The sequence below is a fragment of the Pelecanus crispus genome, chromosome 10 (genome assembly GCF_030463565.1).
Source record: "Pelecanus crispus isolate bPelCri1 chromosome 10, bPelCri1.pri, whole genome shotgun sequence".
Taxonomy (NCBI): domain Eukaryota; kingdom Metazoa; phylum Chordata; class Aves; order Pelecaniformes; family Pelecanidae; genus Pelecanus; species Pelecanus crispus.
Genome location: NC_134652.1, coordinates 9,522,617 through 9,545,441, shown reverse-complemented (window position 1 = coordinate 9,545,441; position 22,825 = coordinate 9,522,617). Strand labels below are relative to the sequence as shown.

The 22,825-nt window shown below is 35.3% G+C and overlaps 1 protein-coding gene across 1 annotated transcript in view; it reads left to right on the top strand.

Annotated features, from left to right (window-relative positions):
- ATRNL1 (attractin like 1) overlaps positions 1-22,825 on the top strand; it is a 543,282-nt gene that overhangs the window by 202,925 nt on the left and 317,532 nt on the right. Inside the window, exon 21 of the mRNA XM_075717535.1 lies at positions 2,726-2,778. Coding sequence (XP_075573650.1) covers positions 2,726-2,778 — 53 coding nt within the window. The remainder of the gene's footprint in view (positions 1-2,725; positions 2,779-22,825) is intronic.

Genomic DNA, 22,825 nt, shown 5'->3' with positions numbered 1-22,825 from the left:
ATATAAATAGAAATATAAATACCAGAAAGATATATGTACTGGTGGAAATCCCTGGGTTCTGGTAATTATTGATCCACAGGAGATGCCTTCATCTGATTAGAAGGGAAGCTGTATGGAAACAGCTTTCCTTTTCATAAAGATTTTCAAGATTTAAAAAAAAAAAAAAAAAAAAGTCCTGTTTTCTGTCAGGAGCAAACTAAGCTTCTTTTAGACCCTGGGTCAAATCACCACAGGTTAGCGCTGTGGCTGGCAAGAGTTCACAGCAGAATTTGTTTAGTGTCTCCTGATGGAAAGTTATACAGCTTATTGTTACTGGTGGGCAGGCATTGCTCTTCCATGTCATACGGAAATCAGTGCCATTATCAGTGAGCAGCAGGGTAAGTTTCTTGCCTTCTGTGAAAGTTTCTTGTCTTGTCTGAGGAGACTGAATACACAGTTATTTATATAAAATATATTTTTGTTTTCTGGTATAAAACCCAGCATATTCTGGATACTGCCTGTATTGAATATTCTACTTTGCCTTTGAAACAATTCAGGAAAAAAAAAATCATCTTACAATAATTTCTCTCATGTTATCATAATTTGCTGCATGATGTACTGTCTTATTTATGTGATGATCTTACATACAAGGAAAGGGACTTCTTTTAAACTCTTCATTCAAAAATGATCCTTTTCCCTTAGGTCTTTCTTTCAAAACTGCCAACCCAAAGACACTTTCAGACACATGAGTCTGTTTTTACAAGCTTAATCTGTTTCAGTAGTGAGCTGTTCTTTGAAGAATTTAGATAGTGGTTTGTGATGGTTAGAAAAAAGTATGTCAGGCAGACCAATATTATTATTTGAGATTATTTTCTCCTTTATAAGTACATACAAGAGACATACTTCAGCATCAATTCCTCTTCTAAATTCTGTGGAAAGGACTGTAGGGCCAGAGTGTCTGTGTGGACAAGACCACAAATTGTGTACTGCAATTAGAGTTGAAGCATATGGTTTTGTGTTTTCTAGGAGTTTAAGCAAAAGTTTTTCTATATAAAAAAAAAAAAAGTTGAATTTCTATATGTTTGACCTTGCAAAGATTCTCACACTGACATGAGACCAGGAGTGGGCAAGGACAGAGTCCAGAACATCTTTTTTCCTGCTTTTTCCATTTTAACACTACTGTTGATTATTTTCTTTATGATATTGTAACAAAGAGTCAAGGAGATTCTCTGCCTATTTTTTAATAAAAATAAGCATGTTAAGAACCACCAGTTGGAAACTAATGAAGAGACCAACAGAAATGCAAACATTATTCTACCATCTGCAACTGGCTAAATGACATGACATCCAAGTTAGAAAGTTTTTTTTAGTATTAGCCACAAATAAAATAACAGAAAAAAATTCCTTGCAATTTAAGTTTCTTAGAAAAAAGTAATGAAAAGGTAGTCCAAGCTATCAAATGATCCAGAAAATATTTATATGGAGATTAATAGGCAGCCATAAGCTTTCTCTTTGTTTTGTGAATCTTTCTGTGTATTTAATAGAAAATTATAATCTTGCTGGAGACTTCTGTGGAATAGCCAAGAAAACCAAAAGCAGGATAATAATTTTCTGTTAAAGTACTTGGCATTTTTAGAAAAATGTTCTATAACTCAATTTGATCACTGTCAAATTCTGTAGGGTATTTCATGCCTCTGAAAATTACTATATATCTTATCAATAAGAAAGATACTTCTCCAGCTCTTATCATGTACATGTCTTGTCAGCAGCATCAGTATGTTGTATTCAGTCGCAATTTCACCTAGTGCCCTAAGTGGTCAATGAAGAGAAGCAATTGCCTCTGAAGTTCAGACAAGCTAAGTAGCTGAGACACAGCCGTACCAATAGGGCTACATATATGGCTAGAATTTCTGAATCCAGAGCCAGTTGGTGTTGTCTAGTTGCAGCTGCATAGCTTAGGACTAGCCTCTCTAGAGCAGACAGCGTAGCTTTGGTCCTCTGTGGTGCTGTGAAAATGTAATCATTATTTTAGGTTTAGAGGTATTTTGAGGTTTGGTTGCTTTTTTGTTGTTTTTTCTTTTAAAGAGTTGGAAATAATGTCAAAGATGTAATGCAGCCCACCAGTGTGGTGTTTGCGCGGTTGAACTGGAGAGAGCATGTTCCATCCCTGAAGTGATGGCATGAAGAGGTGTGGAAAGTGTCTGAAGGTGCAAAGCCTGGTCTGGTAGTGTTTCAAGACTGTGTATGTTAAAGGAAGACTTATTTAGGAACACTTTCTGTAGCGAATGATCCCCCTGATTGATGTTCAGCTGTTGTCTTGGAGAGGGCCAGTGGAAGTACAAATACCCGCCAAGGGAGTAAGCTAACACTGAAGCAGGATGGATAATTAGAGATCCAGTGCTTGGCCTCCTTGCCTGGCCCTCTTCGGTTTGTTAGCAGAGACATACCACCTGCGCCGAGTCCTACAGTAGGCCCTGACTTCAGGCACACGACTGAAGTGCCTTATTCAAGAGCCTAGTCACTCTGGGTTCCTTTTATAAGGAGAGAGAGGTGCCTCAGGAAAGTAGCACACCCTAATTAAGAACTATATCCAATACTTTTTATTTTCCTGTATTTGTGCTACTAGTAATGAAAGTCGTGCTATTTGGAATAAATATTCTAGCTGCATTTTTATTAAAACTATAGTGTGTTTAATGGGAATGTCTGGTTTTGTCTTTTTTTTTTTTTTTTTTCCCTCCCCCTGCAGCTGTGACTCTGAAAATAGGTATCTTGGAAATCCGCTTAGGGGAACGTGCTACTGTGAGTACTTATATTTTTAATGTTCAATACTTAAATGCTATTTACATATTATGTGATAATTTCATTTCCTTGGAAAAAACAAAATATTTTTCTTAAGATTTTCTGAAGTTGGGCATGTTGATATTTTGACTGAAAAATAAAATGCCCCACTGGGGTTCTCAGTTACTTTGTCCACAGGGTTGCAAATTAAAGTCTACTAAAAGTTGATTCCTTACGCCTAAGTGAGAGGGACTGACCAAGCATTGGGTTATTCTCTGTATCTCAACATATATGAACGAAAGGAATAAGTAATTGTGTCATTGTTTAAAAGACAGAATTTGTGCTGGGGAAATGCAAATAGGCTAAACAGCAGTATTTCCTGGGGACATTCTGAATGGTTTAGCCAGTCTGCCTCCCACGGACATGGTACACAGCTGCTCTCCAGAGTACCACAAAATGATACTGTGTGTTGTCTCCATGTTTTTACTGTTGTAGAAAAGGTGCCTCTAGCAAATTTACTTTAAAGCATTACATTTCTGATAGTCATAGGGAAAAACCTGAAGGGATGGGAATGCTTATTACCCATGTGCAGAAATCCCTTAGTGAGCTGTGCCAATATAGATGTTAAATAGTAATTTTAATCATCATAAAAATGTGTGTGATGTTGGAGAACACTGCTTTAACTTTAGTGACTTTTGCACATACCTGCTCAATGTCAGACAATTGGATCCATTTATCTGTTGTTTCCTAACACCATCCCTACCTCAAACTTAAATTTACATAAAGATGTTATCTCTGTATATATTTATGGCATCCATTCTAATCTTTGGCCTTGTTTTTTAGTGTTTCATTTTAGAATGTATACAAAAGCTTTGTTTTAGAATCTCTTTAAGGCATCATTTGCCTAATAAATGAATGTTTCTTTTCTTTACTAATGTTTCTTTTGTACCTTAAATGGTTTGTATCTGCGAGGTATGTTTTACAGAACAAAATTGACACATACTGTATTACAGATGCTGACATATCCCTAGGCCTAAACATTTATTCCTCTTGCCAGGTATTAAAGAAATTTGCTGTGGGTTGCTTTTGTTTGTTTGTTTTTTCCCCTCACAGACAAGTTAAGTTGAAATGTAATACTTTAAACTGGAAGATAATTTTTAAATATTGTAGTTTGAAGATACTGTTGACATTGTTGACAGTTCACATAAAATAGACCAAGTTGAAAATACTCCTAAAAACTGTGTTCTGAGGATACTGTTGAGCAAATAAATTCAATTCCATTTGTTTGTTGCATAAGAAATTTTTCTTATTTCAAAGCAGAAATTTCAGTATTTAGAAGAATGAATCTGTGAATTTTATAAATTTTGTAGATTTAAAGCTAGATAATGAGTACATGAGAAATTCATACTACAAAGAGTGTTGTATAGGCTATTTTGGATATGTGTATCAACATTTGTTTTGTGCTTTAAAAATAACTGTTATTAAATTTAAGAGATGGAAAAGAAATGACAGTAATGAGATTTGTAGACCTCAGGCACCTCCATGAAAAACCTTATTTTTCCGCTATTGTGTTGCAGGTTGGGTCTATAAATCATGTTGGAGACAAATTGTACTATATTCAAGATACCCTTTCACCTTTAACTCGCTACTATTATTTGTCTTCTGTCAGATTTCAAAATATTTTAAAGATCTTGTTGTTCTGGAATGATAAATCTTCTTTTAATACTTTCAGTTGTTTAAAATATCTATAAATGATTTTCAGAGTTATTTTATCTGGAGGTAATAACGAGCCTGTGCTTATTTAAAATAATGGAATTTTGTATTTCTTGCATTTAGTGGCTGATGCATCATAATGGGAAATAATTTGTTAATTTGTGTATAACTGACTGACCTAAGATTTCAATGACAATTGCTTATCAGCAACATCCATTACCTGCTAAATCATGTGTTAGAATATACATATATGTCATAAAGTGATGCTCCAATTTCTTATCTATATAAGTATTTTAAAATACGGCCTTACCACGGACTATAATTTGTATAAGAAAATGTTTCGCTTTTGTACTAGACAGACATTTGGATGGTATTTTCCTGTTCTTATTCCACTACTCTGTAAGAAACTTTCTCTTTAGACAGTTATATTGCTGCTTTGCTTCTCCTTGAAGTGAAGAATATTCTTATTTTTTACAGCACAGGAATAGTTATTGCTCAGGAGGGAGGAAAATACTGAGGAAAAACACTGTATATACTTATGAGCAGCATAGGTTTATGAGAAATAAAAATTCTAGGCACACTTGTTTCTACCATTTAGAATCAAAATCAGTGAATGGTACAAAACTAGGACTACAACTAATAATTTTCTGTATGGTTGGGATCTTCTTCAGGAAAGCTTTTAGTCTAGTCACATGCTTGAGTTTAGCCATCTTAAAAATGACCAGTTTTAAGTGTTCAAATTTTATCTTTTTTTCACTTGTGTAAATACTGCCCTTAAATCTGAATGCTTTTCTAAGCCAAAACCTTAGAATTCAATCCTGAGTGTATGGCTAACTTCTGTATGATATTGGTTGACCTCAATTTCTCTTTAACAGCAGGATGTGGATTGAGAATGCTAGTTGCCTTAGAGGAACTTTCTGTAACTCATGATATTGTGAATACCCACTGCCCTATAAAAGTTCAGCTGTTTTCATCTCTTTCAGCTCTCTGCCCAGCTTACCCAGTTCTTCCCTAGTCCTCTCCTCCCTCTTGCCTGTCATTGCCATCCTCAAGCCTAGGAAGGGGAAACAGACTGGTGCTGATATAGGCACTGGTATTAACATCAACAGACTGTTTAAGATAGTAAATAAACTCTAAACTTAAGGGAGTTAGCCACTGAGATAGCACAGATTGTTTTAGTTTCTTCCTTATTTGTTTTTTCAGTAGTGATGTAGGAGAGTAAGCAGAACATGAATGCTGTACATGGATAGTGTTGTGATTGGAGAAGTGATCTAAGCACAAATGAAAACAGAGGAAAATTACAGATAGATCTAGCATGATCAAAAGGAATGAGATTTATATAGGAAGTAGCATGTTGAAACATTGCAGGGACTTGATCTAAATACAGATACTATGCCACAAGGATGACAAACACAGATAGCAGCAAAGCCATTGAATCATAGAAATAACAGGAGCTGTTCGTTAAACATCAGGGTTCATTCTAACATGGCACTTCAGAACATGGCAGCACTGGACATGAGTAGTTTTTCTACTTTAAATTATCAAAACTTAATAAAAGTAGAGTAGGAGACACAAAATAGACAGGGCATGCAATAGTGTATTATCCAGAGTGTGTGAAAATCATTGCCCGTTGTTTCTATTAAATTATTTTCATTTCATTCTTCATGACTTCACTGTATGATTGAAAAAGCACAACAGAGAGATCAAACTTCTCTGAGAGTAAAAGAATGAGAACAAGCCTCACAGATACAAAAATTAGGAAAATATTGAATGTATAAGAACGCATGAGCAGCTGGATGATGGTCTGTCTATTCTAGTACCCTGTTGTCATTAGTGGCTGAATATGAATGCCAGGGGAAGAGTAGAGCAAGTGGACAAACATACAGTGAAATTTCTCTCCTTACACCCAACAATTTGCAGCTCAGGAACTTCGTGAGAGGAAGGATTTCTTGAGCTAAAAGTGTTCAATATCCCATTGTTTAGGAATATCAGAGGAAATCTTATCAAAGATTTCTTATACATAAGCAAAAGAAGAATATGAATACAAAAGAAAGCTTCATGAATTTAAAAGCCACAGTTTTGTTTGTCCGTGTAAATATTCTTGTAGGTTGAGTACAAGTCTGCTTCTGGATTGTGCCTCTGTGTTTCTGGTAGGGAGGCTCTGTATCCCTAGGCCTTTCTATTAGAAGCCAATCTTTCTGTGAATGATCAGAAGCTGATTCAATCCATATAAATGAATTCTGAGTGAAAGCCAGAGATGTTTGTACAGCTGACTTATGCACGTAAACAAACCATAAATGTAACATTTTATCATGATGCATTCATATTTGTTGTTGTTATAGTTCTTTGGTATCACAGCCAGCGTGATGTATAACAGTGACACCTAGATAGCAAAGTATGCATCCAAATTGCTGGATTAGTTCCTTGCACATGAGCATTAGAAATACATTGCTGTTGGAGTCGGTGCTCCTGGGTGCAAAGAAACATGCAGCAAAACCAGATAGTTTTAGACTGATTGGGAGGAATCACGGGGACAAATGCCACTTCTGTGATTTTGACCTGGGTTATATACAGACACAAAGCTTTAAATCATAAATGGATAAATAGTTAAACCAGTGTTCTAGAGAAAATGAGAGTTTCATGATATGTTACTATGCAGAGGGTGAATGCTTGCTAGCAATCCCTTGTTTTGAAAGGATGTGATACTCTCCTTCATAAACCTTATTTAGATACCCATATTTCTGAGGTCAAAAACTTTCCAAAACGTCTGTTTTATTTACATTACTTTGAGTGTCATGGTTCCGATGCCACATTTCAAAGAAGTACAACTCATAGATTCTAATACTACTACGTGCAGAAGCCTAAAAGCTTACAACAAATCAGTATTTTAAGTGTAAATTGTATTGTTTGCCCACATAATTGTTAGAATTTCCACTAGTTGAGCACTTAGGAGTTGCCTATTCCACCAAGAGAATTCCTAGCTAAGACCAGTCTAGTAGCCAGCTAAGAAAGAATAGTTGAAAAAATGTATGTGGATTTACATACCTTAGTGTCTTATTCCCTTTTACCCTTTAAAAATGTTTAGTAGCATTTTTTATTGTTTCTGGGTGCTACCATCAACAGTGAAGAAGGAGAACAAGTAGCTTCATTTGTTTCTGCAGATTGGTTGCTGTTTTAAAATAGGCATCAGTAGTGGGTTACAAGGCAGCACACTAGAGTATGAAACTTTCATACATTCGAGAAGATTTTCTCAACAATGCACAGCAAGAATGTATTCACAATTCAATAAAATTGCAATAAATTAACAATTTTGATTAATCTGGTGCTTATCTTTGGCCTGGACATACAGTTTTGTGGGTCCTTGGCTATCTGTGAACTCAGAGGAAAAGCAGTGGAAGCTTACCTTCTGCATTCGGAAGTGTGTTATGTATCCAGGGTAACACCACAGAGTTTACTGTGCTGCAGAGCAGGCCCACTTTTAAATTTGTTAGAGATTAGAACATGACCTTTGAGAAGGATTAGAGAATCCAGGAATGAATAGAGGTCAGGAGGGATGAGTTACTTACGAAGAGAATTAAAAAGGGGTGGGGCTGAATGATTCGGGGCTTTTTGTAGAATTAAAATCTATTTATTGATCATTTATTCCACATCTTCACAAGCATATAAGCCTCTGATGGAGCTACTTGTTGGATTTACAGCTTTTAGAAAGGAGGAAGGATGAATATCTGTACATAAAGAAATTTATTTTAAAAGAATTTATTTTGAAATAATTTTATTTTAACTGTTTTCCTAGGTTCATTGTGTTTCCTTCCACAGTTCTTTCTAATCTTTCTCTCACCTCAGTGTTTTATGAAATGTCATTTGTGGATTTTCAAATGTTCTGGGATGAAGCATGCAAAAAAGGAAGAAGGTAGGCCCATCTGCAGAAACCTTAAGGGTCAGGTGTACTGCAGAGCACTGGCAACACTGAGCTTTTCTAGTCAGCCCTGTGGACATGGAGGGAGAAAATGGAAAGCCAGAGAAAACATTGCTGAATTCTCAGATGTTTATCACTAAAAAGAATTCAACATAATGGCTAGTAGGAAAATAATATTCATAGACTTTTAAAAAAATGTCTTAAAAATGTTATTAGCTCTTTCTTTTTTTTCTACTTAAGTACACCACAGGAAAAATGTGTGATTGTATGTGAGCTAGTAAATATTTTGCAGCAACTTTTTGGGGAGTGACCTGAATAATTGGTTTATGCCTTTACCATGCCATTCTAAACTGAGCCATAACATTATTATAGCTTGTAACACTATTGCTTGTTTCCTTAGTATATATACAGAAAGGATAGCAATAGGCAATTCTCGATGTATATCAGCAATTCACGAAGATGAAGAATGATACTTTCATGTCCAAAATTGGTCAGGAAGCATGAAATGTACATTCAGTGAAAACTCTCAAGATAATATCTGGTGTCTGTGCAGGGAGCTGAGGAGGAAGAAGGAAGTTTTGCTTCTGGCTGTAGAACCTCATAAGGATTCTAGTCCAGTCCTGGAGCTGCATTAGCCCCATAACTGCTGACACACCAGGACTTCAAAAAGGGCAAAGTAAAGGAAAGTGCTGGTCCTTACCTATGGTCTTCACCATTTCTTACAGTAAATTTCTATTATAATTTAAAACTTTTAAATTATATTGTTATGCAATATGTATGGTGGCTGAAACAAAAACAAACACTTGTTTCTTGTATCCCATTCATTTAAAATTCGTCTCACTTAGTAGAAATTAAGAAAAGAAGTCTTAATTACTTTTTTATATGTGGACTTCGGAATAAAGGCCCTGGTACTCCTTTAGAGATGTTACTTTATATTTTTCCTTTCTGACTTTTTGTTTGTTTGTGGTAGTAGTAACTAGAAAGATGGTTTGATAGAGGACAGATTATTAAAAGTAGACAATTTATGACAACATATTACCTCTAATGGCTTTTTAGAAACGTTGGTTCAATACTGTTTCGGAGCAACAGGGTGACATAATACATCCTTATTTATGCTGTCAAAATACAGGTTAGGCTTAATCTGACCTATTGGTGTGGTGTGATAGTTCATCCCACCTGGTGTTTCCTTATTATTTAAACATATCTTTTTTTTTTTTTTCTTTTTTCCTGGGATTATTCATAGTCAAAGTTCTGATATAAGCCAATTTTCAGTAATAGTTATTGTATTTCAAATGTTATAATTTCATAAAAAATGGGGAATTAAACCCATTAGATCTGGCTAAATACTATGCCAAATCTGGCAGAACGAAGGGGCAGAAACCTAGGTTGTCATTTTCACAGGAGAGTGGACATAACCAGACATAAGCAACCTCTGTGATGGGAATTGTTCTAGGTGCTGGATCTGGAATGACACTTTGCTCTAGTTGCTCTCAGTTTGTGAGTGGCACACTGGGATCTACCATAAATTTGTTTTTGGGCTGCTCCAGCCCCGCTGCTTGGAATTTTTTTTGTGAATGGAATCTGTTTATGCTTGCTTTTCCTCATCGCTCCCCAGCATTTGTCTTCCATGTAGGGTGCCACTACTGTTTTGTCCCTTCCAAAGAGTTGTTGCCCCTGGATCCCAAGCAGGTAATCTCAGCAGGATTTAGTTCAGAGCCCATTCCAAGGTGTGCCTGTCTTCAGTGTTGGGGGTACCGCACTGTGACGGCACTCCTCACCAAATAAGGGACTGTGTATAGAGCTGCACTGAGCCAAAGAAACATTGGCTTCCCTAGTATTTCTCGTGCTCTACTGACATGCTATCTTTTTTCTTTCTTCTCTTTTTAATGAAATAAGTTACAGGTTTTAACTTTTCCACTTGCACCAATCAGATCTCACAGCAAAAGAGCACAGTTATAAGATGGTTGTATGCTAGTCAAGAAATGCACACATGGTCTAATAGCTGTTGAAACGTGTAATGCAACCTGTCAGCAAGAAGATACAATGTGGTTTTTAAGCACTCTGTGTGTAGGCAAGCATGCATGTATATGCATTCATGGACTTAGAGCATGACATCTTTTATTAAAAAATAAAATAAAAAATTACCAAATAAAACATGTACTGTAGGTGACCATAAAGCACTAGGTGGCAGACTTGCTATACTTAGAGAAAAATTAAACTCAAGAACATTCCAAGGAGAGTATTTTAGAAGATAAATAGCAAGTAACAATTTTAATAAAACTGTTAGCAGAGATTTTCCAGATATTTAAAAATTATGTTGAAACTTAAAGGGCATAAACAATGACTTTTAGCTATTGAAAAGATGTTTGTTTTGGTTGAGTTGTGAGATGATTCTATGTATACCAGCAGTTAGATGCTTTGCTACTGATTTGTAGAATTCATGTTTCCTTTTGGGACAGCATTAATTTAAACTAAATACATATTGTAATTGTAAAACTGTCATGCTTGACTTAAAATAATGAGTTCTACCAGTTATATCTAACACTGATTGACTTTGATACAGACTGAAACAATTTTTATTATATAAATACAGTAACAATAATGACTCACATTGTCTTTTGAATATATGGGCTTATACAAATAAATTCTATTTAAAAAGAATTCATCTTAGTGTTTAAAGAGTCTAGTGGAACAGATTATAGTTTAAATCGGACAATTCTAGGATGGTTTGAGAAAAGATTAGCATCAACAAACCTACCAACTCAGAACATATAGAGAGCAACAGACAAACGCAGTCTTTGCCCTGAGCTAAAATAACCACACAAACCAATTGTCGCCTTCCAGAGAATTAAAACAATAACCGCACCAAGAATCTGAAGCTCCTAATAAAGTATTATGATCTCGCCCCAGGCTCTGCGTACTCATTTGCCAAACGCTAGGTTGGCTTGCAGCTTTTTTGGGCAGGCTAAAGAAACAGTTTTGCTGCCAACCGTTTTCAGACTTTACTGTGAATTGGAGAATGTTTCGATGTATTTACTTTTTTTTTAATATTGGGGGTTTTCTTTGTTTTAAAAAAAACACTTTATTTTTGAAATGAGGATTATTTGCTTTCTCTGATAGCTTTCGCTGATGTATCAGTGAATTTACTGACTGGCATCCCCTTACAGGTACTATTTAATAACTTTTGCCAAAGTAGACAAAGTAATTTTAGTGACTGTTCATTTAGTTATACTACCCTAAGTCAAAAGAAGATGGCCACTACCCTGGACAAACTAGCTTTCTAACTCCTAAGGAGAAGAAAATAATAGATAAACATACGCTATAATGTATGCAAATAAGTCCAAATTAGACTCCTTCATCACCTGATAGACTGTTCCACGGGTCCCATAGTTATTTTTTATATTATTATTTATCTTGCAAATATAATATGTAGCATTACAGTAAAATACCTATTAGTATAAAATTTAAAATTGGATAAATGAGGATGATTTATAGAACTACAAGTTTTGAAAAGCTTGATGAGGAAAGAGTGAGAGACTCAATGGCTTGGAGAACTCATTCAGAAGAAATTCTTTGCTTTGTAGCAGACTCTAGCCCATATGGGAAGCAGTTTTTTAAATGAGGAGGAAACTGCAAATATCTACATATATACAATATTTTATTTTGTCTATATGTTGAGCTGGGGTTCATAGGGATGAATACTTTCTGAATCCTTGTGCTGTGTATACAGTGTGCTGTGTATGTGTTTGTTTCTCTAACGTGTCCACAAAGACAGGAGCTGTCACTCCTCAAACAACTGGGAGGCCTTAGAGCTCTCCAAGACTGGAGGTGTAAGAAGCAAACGGAATAGGAAAGGATCCATCAGTGTCCCTTTACTTTACTTTCTGACAGTGAAGGGAAAACCTTTGTGGTGGTTTTACAGTTGCATTGCTTCCCATGTTGACTTCCCAGGGAAAAGAGAGAATTCTTGATCAGTGGGACTTCAAGGAAAGATCTGTAGTGAAATCTTGAACCAACTGAAACAGAAAAAAACCCCTGACTTCAATAAGTAAATGGCTTATGGTTTATGGGAGAATTTGCGTTGGTTGCTTTGGGAGTTCTTGGACAAACTGGTGCATTGTTCCACGTCAGCTAGGTTACTTTTCTCCACTGGCAAATATGAAGCACTTGAGGATAGTTTAGCCTCTTCTGTTATTGCAGGCTGAAAACCTAATGCAACTGTCTAGTTATTGTGAGGTGCGCTATTTGGGTGTCTTGGGGCCTGAACCAACTAATCTTTGCACACGTATTTGTAAAAGTCAAGAGAGTGGTCATTAATGTTTTCAGCTTTAGAATTAGTGTTGTGAAGCCCTTCCATGGTATTTGAGTGAGGGGCTCTGTAGGATCATTTAAATAAATTGAGGGTCATTTCCATTTCAAGATGATGACAAAACCTTGTATTATATAAACTCTAAGAAATCTTATATTAGGTTCATTGTTGACGTTGTCAAGTTCAAGTTTCTGATGGGCTAACTCAGCTCAATTTTAGCGTATGGTCAAGTAGCCTATGAGTCCTTGATATTAATTTATTGTCACTTTTTTTAGCTTGAATTGTGAATATTGTTTTAAAACATTTCAAAAATATAACCCATTAACAGCAAAGTGTAATTTGCTGGTCACTTGATATAAAGGGTAATGCTGACGTGAAGTGGAAGAGCAAACTGTGTGAGGTCAAGAAGCAGCAGTATACATTAGCAAAATAGATACAATAGCAAACAAGACATTAAGGGAAAGTTGAAAAATGTATCTGTCAAGGAGTATGAAGATACACTGGTAGAGAAGTAATATATATGTATTTGATTTGTCCTTTTATGTTATGAGTAAATAAATAAGCTTTACTGTGTTACCCCCTTAAGGAAATGTCACGGCCATCAGAATCATTTTGGAAAAATGACAAGCTATGCGAAATGTGGGCAGAAAGATCTTAAAAGGGCAAAAATCTCACATTTTTCTTGTCAATGAAATGAGAATTTTAGAATTCTACTCCTGTTGAGTAGAAACAGGTAGTACAGGTTTTTGAAAATACGGCTAGACAGATTTTAAAGTGTTAGAGCCTTTCATGGCACTAAGAATGGCTAATGAAAGCAAAGATGAAGGGAGTTCTTTATTAGAATGAACAGTAGACTAAATGGTGGAAAGAGAAAAATGAAATTAATCTGGGGAAGACAGTGTATGACTGCATCATGCAAATAAGTCACTGTCTTCATGTTCATTGTCAAGGATTGCCTACCACAATATATGGTGTATGAAGGTCAGGTATAGATCATATGAACAATCAGTGTTGTTCAAATACTAAGAACAAATAGACTGTCATCATTCGCTACAGTTTGCTGTTCCCTTTTACATGATAATCCAGTTCCTAGAAAAGTGGTGTCAAAAAGTTTGTGTCCGATATCTGTCAAAAAGTAGTGATATCTATCAATTGTTCTGTATTAATCTAATCATCTGAAAAAAACCAATAAATGAGGAAGAGGTTTATTGTTTGTGCACTTCAGTTAGCAGTAGTTTCTTTCCATGGCCAAAAAAGTAATGAATTAATGAAAGCACAGCTGAATCTAGTTCTTGGTTTATAGAAAAAATAGTGCTAGGAAAATAGAATATTTCTTTTAATCTCTGGCAGCTGTTTGAGGTGGAAATTGAGTATTCCAAGTCACTTTAAGGAGTCAGTGAGCCCTGGCATGGTGGCCAATGTTCCCTCTCTCAGGCAAAGAATAAATCCCTTCTGAAGAGTGGGTGACTGCTTTGAGGTTGAGAAAAACAGCCCTTTGGGCTCCATTTTTCCTTCCTCTGTTATTTCCATTTGCTTAGTTTAACCAAACAGTTTATTATTTTATGTGCTTAACTGCCAGCCCTACAAGCTAAACTTGTAGGAAGTGGGGAAAAGAATCTGGGCTTATTTTTTCTCAAGTTTGTCACTCTGTACTTAACTGTCTGCTAAGGGTTGAGATATTTCCTCCTATATGTTTTAAAGGCTGTGTAGTCTGGATTAGGCAATATTACAGATATGTAATCTCATTTGTAAATGTTTGGAATTTTAATACTCCAGCAACGTATTTTGCTGAATTGGCACTCAATTCTTAGCATGAGCAAAAAGCAGTGAGAATGTTATTATTTAAATCAACAGATTTTACTTTAAATACACCTGATGGTATTTTAAATGAAAAGGTGCTTGTGTTACATCTTCTTTTCAAAGTTGTAATGCAAAAGTGTTCTACTGTCCATTGTGCAAGTATGGTGATTTAGCATATCCTATTTTTTCAATACAAGTATCTGTTGCAATTCATGGCTTTAAAATAGAGGAGACTGCACAGTGAGGTGTACAACATGCATCATTTCTGTCCAGTATGAAGTGCAGTTTTGCTGAAAGTGCTCTGGATTTATTTGCTGTAAGAGATTTTAGTTCTCAGAACTAACATGTTAAAATTGTTTGAGAAACAGCAAAGAATATCAGAAAGGTTGAAACATCTCTACTTCAATTTACATTGTGTATTTTGTACAAATCACGTGGAGTCAAGCAATGTGGGGTAAAATATGACATTTGCACTGTAGATTTAAGGTTTCTTAAGAAAAGTTCAACTAAATAATGAGAAAAAGGAAGGAAGAGAATTTTGAAAATGTTGAGATATTACAGGGGCACCTACTTATCTGTATATATTTATAGCCAATTTATGAAGTGCATGTTCTGTCGTCTTCTAAGACCTGATCAACCAGAGGTTGCTTGTTTAATTGCTGAGATCTGTGTTCAATTATTCAAGAACCAGGACAAAAATTGTGTTAATAATCCACATAAAAGTTATTGCGTGAATAACTTCTGAATATTCTGAATTTATATGAAAACTTGAACATATAGTTGTATGAAAGCGTAAACAAATTTTAAAATAGTATTTATATTTTTGCCATGTCTAGTGTAATTTTATGGTCTTTGATCCATTTTAGAAATAAAAATCAGTTTCTCTATTTCCGAAAGAAGTACCTTATTTGTAGGGATTATACAATAAAGTGAACATTATAGGAGCAAGCTTTAAAATAACATTAAAATTTGACTGATCTCATTAACTGTATGACAAGAAATATCCCTCTTTGGCAATAACATATGAACTCAAACAATAAATTAATGTTACTGTTTCTTAGATGTGCCATTTCAGTTGTCAGAACACGCAAATCGGAGATCTCTTCAATGTGTATAGACTATATAACGAAAGAAAAAAATTAAAATAAGGTTAGAGAGTATTGATGCTAGTATATTGCAAAATGATGTTGCATGTTAGAGTGTAATATTAATACAAGAGTTGTAAAGCAGATGAAGCATCTAGATAATTATGAAGAACATTTCCTGTAGAGATAAATTTGAATTTCTTCCATAATATTTTCATGAGATACTTTTTTTTTTTCTTGGTTTTGTTTGTACTTTTCTCTCACTTTTCTAACACTTCAAGAAAATTACAAGAATTAAGATATTAAGCCTGTCCATTTGACAAAACAAAAGTTCATTCACTGAGCAGTCCTTACTGTCAAGTAATAACACTTATATTTTTGACTAGTCATAATGCCTGTGCCATGAGCTTTGAAATGCTCCATCACCGGAGAAATCTAGACCTTTTTTTAAAAAAAAATTGATGTTTAAATAGCTACCAATTGATGCACTCACTTTCCTTTGTTGTTGCTTCTTTTACTAATGTTTTGTTCATAATTCTGTAGTTCATTGGTTTACACTTGGTGAAGAATCTATGAAAAAAATGAGATCTGGCTGTGGTCTATGGTTTAAAAACTTTAGGATCATCATCTTTAGACTGTATTCTTAAAAGAACCTAGGTAATTATATATGTTCCTCAGTTTTTAGATCTCAGCAACAAGTCTTCTCTTGCTTACCATAACATTTACATACCTACATATTTACTTCTATGACAGTTGCAGTGAGATGCATCTCACCTAACTAGATTTTTAAAACTTTTAAGTCCCGCCTTAATTAACCTTCTAGGTCTTGCTATAGACAATAGAGAGAACCAAGAGTTACTCATCCGACCTCTGTGCATATCTGGTTTAGAAAGTCATCTTCAGAAAGTTTTAGTCAATACAGAGCAAGCCTAGAGTATTAGTAATGTTTAGCTGAATAAAATTTTAACACAGGTCAGATTTTCCTGTATCTGGCCCTCAGGATCAAAATTAATCCATATGTCTTTTTGTGCGCTTTTTAGCTGAGTACATTTTTTTGAAGTACACCAAAAGAAACAATGAATTGTTATTACTGTATGTTTTTTAAAAACTTTGAACTTCTGTGAAATTTATTCTCACATGCTCTTTCTTTACATGGAAAAAGGCATATAAATAGTAAGTGCTGGAGTATTTTGAAGTTCATTCCGCTCCATTACATTCAGCAAAAATGCAAATTTTGCTAGTTTATAGTAAAGACTTCACAGTAAATGACTTCTTGTTTTGTTACAATGGGCAAGTAGTGTCGGACACCAACTTAATTCAATATAGCAATGAAAATGAGGCAGTGGATGACTGTTAGATACAGACGACAGAGGAATGAATCAGGCAGCTGCACTGAAAGTTCAAAATAATTATCCTGACTGAAAATAGGTCTGGTGGTAACCCCCTAACTTTGGTATAATGCAAGCAGAATTTATTTTGGTCACAAATGAATATGATTTATAGCATTCGATAATGGAACTTGGTTTCAAAAGCGACATTTTTGCTGATAGAGAGGAATATGAATAGGACTGTTCTCAACAAACTCTTACTGGAAATAGAGAACAATCGCTAGAAAGAGGAGGAGAGAGACAAACTGCCTGTGCAATGAAGAGGTGAGAGTATAAATTTTATAATTGGCATGAATACAGAGTTCCCTAAATAGAAAAATGTGGGAAGACTGACTGTGATGGGTCTGATGTTGCAATTGTGAGGGAGGTTCCTACTCTAACTTTAAAAGTTATTTCAAGAAGTAAAAATAGAACAGCACTATTTTATGAGGTTTCTATTCCTAAAATTAGTTATTGTAGTTCAGTAATACAGAGTTATGATGAAAATGTACCAACTCAGGCACGTAATTGTCTGTTTGCCTTTTAGTGTAATGAAGATAGTGAAATAATGTTACTGGTGGAAGTGAATGGTTGAAATATAATTTCTTAACTGTAGTCTTAAAAGTTTTTATTAATATGTACATGGTTGTACATAAGGCCAGCCATTTATTCAGTAAATGAAGAAGCTTTCCATCTTTTTGTTGCTCCAGCCTGAACCTTAAAATTACTTAAGAAAACCCCTTTATTGAAATATGCTATTTAGGCAGTGGGTGCCAGGAAAGTGGAGAAATTAAGGCTGCTGGCACAATCGGTTTTGATTTGTTTCTTTCTTAGGGCATGATTGTACAATTTTTAATAACCCAGGTACATACTATTTCCCAAGGAGCTTTCCCTCTGCAATGTATGGAATGAATTTGTTTGTGGGAGATGAATCAGTGATCATGTAATAGGAAGATGAATGTATGCTCCTTTCCTATTTTGTTGTAAAAGTGGAAAGAATTATAATGAATGATGGAAGGAGCTGCAAAATAAGAATGATCACATGTAGTGTTACATAATTCAAAATATTACGAAAAATCAAACTCTAGGTATTTCAGATTGGCTACTCATGATTAATGGATATTTTTGTCCTTGATCTCTTTGTTTCATTTCCTGTCCTATAAAATGGGACTAATAAAGCCTGCTCAATCTCACAGTAATGTTGTAACAGATTCATTAGCTTTTCTGAAGAACTTAGAAAATGATAGTGATGAATACTATAGAAAGCCACATTAGAAATTAATTTCGTCTTTAGAAAAGGGTTTGTGTATTATGTAGTAAATGAGGCACGGGCCCAACACTGAGTACGGAACGTAGAACAAAATGTTGAATAGCTGCCCATTAAGTGAGCACTCACCCAAAAATAATTCACAGGCACCCTTGATTGTAGTGGTTCATTTTACAGTCTTACTATTCCTCTTTAACATACCTTTTTGTATATAGCTTTATCACTAATTTATACTAAATATATCCATTTTTTATATATTTTTTTAAATAATTACCAATTTAATTATATATTCTTAGAGAGTTGTAGTGGCACTCAGAAATACTGGAGTAGAATTTCAAATCAAGACTTCTGTCTGGCCTTTGTTCTTTTGAGAACATTCTGGCATTTTAGAAAACACGAAGTTTTCTTTTAATACAAAAGTTTGAGTACGGGAATAGGTCTGTTCCTTGTTGGATGTGAGTATAAAACTCCCATATTAAGCTATATTCACCATATTAAAAGTCAGGGGCCTTCATTAAAGAAAGAGAACAGTTTCTTGAAAATTAACAGCAATACTAGGATTAAACGATTGCTTTGAAATTTATTTTCCTCATTTAATTAAATGGCTTGCTTCGCCTAATTATTGTTGTGTTCTCACATGCACTCATTACTGACATTTTGAATTGATTTTAATGACTCCTTTTGACTGTGAAAGCAGTGAAAGGTTTTGAAAAAATCAGAATAGAGATGTGAAAAGACTCAATAACCATAAGTCCTTGTTACATTTGACCATTGATGATGTCAGGATGGTATTGTGGTCTTATCTCCCAATGTTCTTTTTCGACTTTATTCAATGATTTTTAATACAAAATGAAGCAACATGCCTGGGAACAGAAATGAGACTGTAGGACTCCCCTCTCCCTGCTGAGTGCCTGGGTCATTTGACTTCTGCTGGTTTCTGTCTGTGTGCAAATTGAATCTTTTTTACCCGCTGGTGTGAATCCTTCTGCCCCTTCTCTTGCCTGCACTAAGGTGATGGGGCATGCACCCTTCTAGGCAAAAAAGGAGGAGTTGAGTTTAGTACTATCAAAAAGAAGGCAGCCTACAACATGTTTTGCTGGTGAAAGCTCTGAAGAGGAGGCCACGCTGCAGTGACGTGGCAGCTGATGTTTGCACTGAACTCTGTAGTAGCTGTGCTTAGGATGCACCAAGCTGACTCCTGGAGAAGCTTTGGCTCAAAAATACCCAGCTCGTGGATTCCAAATACTGTGTGTGGGCTCTGAGTTTGGGTAGGAGCTTTCTGTGTCCTCAAGAACTTTTCCTGTGAAACTTTAGACATAAAAGTTCAGGGATTTTATAGATTATACTATAGTGTGTGGCTGTTTAAATTCTGTCTGCCTGCCACTTGAGTCACCTGGATCTTATATCAGATTTGAGTTGAAGGTCTAGGCTGCATATCTGAGCCAACAACACACTAGACATTTTACAATCATTTGTACTAGCATGAAGTAGGAAGGGATTATTGCTATTGTAATGTGATAATGGTTCTGTCTCTTTCCCTTGCCCATTGGTGTAGGGAAACTCTGAACATCATTTTTTTAAAAAAAATATTTATTTCGAACATATTAAGTACAAAAATGTAAACATGGAGGATATCGATGGTATAAAAAAAAAAAAAAGAAATGCTGGAAATTAAGATTTTACTGAAACAATCCAAAAGTAAGATGAAACTGTCTTCTGCATATTTCGAAAAGATCGGGGATATGTAGACAAGCAAGTAATTGTTAAAAAAGTGGTGTGTTTCAGGTAAATTCTTTTTCAGTTAACTTCTTTAAATATAAAAGAATGTAACAGTCATTCTGTAATGTCATTAACATTTTTTCCATAGTTAAGAGAAGAGTCTGTGCAGTGCTCAAGATAGTTAACTGCCTAGTCTCTTCGGAAAATCATTATAGCTAATTGACACTTTGTGATTTCAAAATGTGTTGAGAATTAAATGTAGATTGAGGAAATGTGTTTTGAAAAAAGGTGGGATTCATATTCTAGATCTTTTTAGTTCTTACAGAAAAATGACAGTCACCAAAATGAACCACGGGCTACTGTGACCTCCAAGAGACTGCTACCTCTTATGGAAGTGTTACTGTTTGAATTTGTTTATTTTATTTTCAGAGTTCACCAGATTATGAAAACAGTTTTGAAATCTTGTTTATATAGGTCAGCCAGATGAAAATGATAAGATTGCTTTTATCAGGTGTTGGTCATATGGCAGTTTGATGATTATGTTTAGTATTTGTTATCTTTGTGCTTTCATTGTCATCCTATGCTACAATTTAAATGCAGTAAGATTTTTAAAATTTTTGTTTATATGTGATCCAAATTTATTTCCTAATTGGAGCAATGTGTTCTGTGTGTGTCTTTATAAACAGAAGCACTTATGAAAAGTCTCATGTTTATGTAAAAGATAAAAATACGTATGGTGGCTTCTTAAAGGTTTAAAGTAGAAACAAAAATACATGGAGTAAAATCTCAGGCTTCTCTAAATTCCTGATTGTAACTATACACAACAATATATATCAATAGGATATACTGAATGTACTTTCAATAGCTATTTCTGCATTTAGCTGTTATACATTTGGCTATTTATACATTTAACTATTCAGAACAGCTTGTACTCTTACAACTAAATTTTACTTTAAATTTTGTATTTATTTCCAGGCTAAGCTGTCTAGGCTGAATGGCACTATGAATTGGGAAATAGTATGATGTCCCGTGTAACTGCTTAGTTTGTTTATGTGCGCTTATGATCTATTGGCATAGATTATGTTTTAGGGTTATGTTCAGGATGGGGCTTGGCAGCGGGAAGGAAAGCTGTTCTGCCTGCTGCAGTCTGTAGAAGGTAAAGCCTTCTGAAGGAGAGGGAGGTGGTATTTTCCCTGAGAGGTGCTGAATACACGTGGGGGAAGTCTCTCCTATGGTATAGGTTGAAACAGATGAAGAGGGAGGAAGGGAGTGAGACAGACAGCCGCAGGATACAGTAGATTGAGGAGAGACTTCTTTACAATCCCTTTTACTTTCTACTTTCACTTTGAATCTTATATTAGTTCTACTAATTTCTATTCTAATAAAATCTAGCTTTAAAGCCTTCCAGAGATTTGGGATGTTTGATTTAAGAATAGGTCCAGGCAAATCTTTCTCAAAGTTTTAGCCAACCAGAAGTATCCTCACTATGAAAATAAACCTTCCTCCAAGCTGTGAAACTTCTTCTGCATACTTTTGCAGTCCTCAGAAAGAAGGGAAAGAGTGTTTGCTCAGCGTCAGCTTTTTCATTTGCACCCACCTTTTAGTCTAGTCTACCCTTGATTTTAGTCTAGTCTACCCTTGATTGGCTTAGAGTAGACTTGGTAGTGTAGGTTAATGGTTGGACTGAATGATCTTAAAGGTCTGTTTAGGTTTCCAACCTAAACGATTCTATGATTCTATGATTCTATGACTTCATTTGCACTGTTGGATCATATAACTGCATTAGGCGGTGCTCTCGGCATCATTCAAGTCATATGCCCTTTAGGTATCTTCCCTGAATTAGAATGGTCTAGAAGAGGTACGTATTTCTGCTTTGCAGCATCCACTCTGTGGCCAAGATAGGTTTAATGATTTGTCCCTCTCTACTGCAGGTCTCTCTGGAATCAAAACTTCATAATTTGTGTCCAGTAGTGCTAAGAAACGTGCTCCTTCTGAATAGTTTGGTGAAGATCTCTTCCCATTTTGTAGGGCTGGCTTGGCATAAGATGAAGGTCCTTTGGCACCTTTGAAGAATCCCAGGGCGAGTTCCATGTGTCGGCTCTCGGAACTCTTCTTGAATAACACAAGCTGTGTTCTTCAAGGCTCTTTGAATACTACAGAGGAGATAATGGCTACTGTGTGGGATATATAACTATCTTTGATACTATTAATGGAGTGATTACTAATTAATAACTCCATAAAATACTTTGGGATATCTTGAGTGTAAAAGGTGCCATACGTAACCAACTGTGTGCTGGTTTTCATGATTTAGTTTCAACTGTATTGTAGGTAAAAATGCAGTAAACAAAGAAGTGGCAGTATTTTTCTGATTTGTTACAGATGGTAAAGTTATGAGGATCTGTATTGTTTAACATCTTTTGTCAATGTAAGGACTTTTCCTGCATTCCTGGAAAAACAAGTTCCTATTTTCTTGGCTTTTAGCAAGTAAAACATAAATTAAAAAGCAAACAAACGAACCAACAACAAAGCACAGAAAAAAAGTAGTCATACTGTTTTAAGAGTAAATGACTGAAATTTTTTTAAACTGTGTACAGAAAGCTGTTTGTTCATATATGATTGGGAGACAAGAGTCCTGTGTCTTTTCTCAATTTTGCCTTATGATGAGATCTTAAGTATATATCACTGCTGGTCTTTGGCTGATACTCTGCATCTCTGAGAGGGCACAATCTGGGTTTATTAGAAGAGTATGGCATTTTTAAATGGTAATTTTCTCTATATTGTGAGCAAATCAACATTATCTTGTCCAGAAGGCCTGTCTACACTGCTTCTTGCATCTTGTAGCCTTTGCAGTAGCCAGAATTTCTGTAGGAGTGCATGCTGTGGTGCTTATTG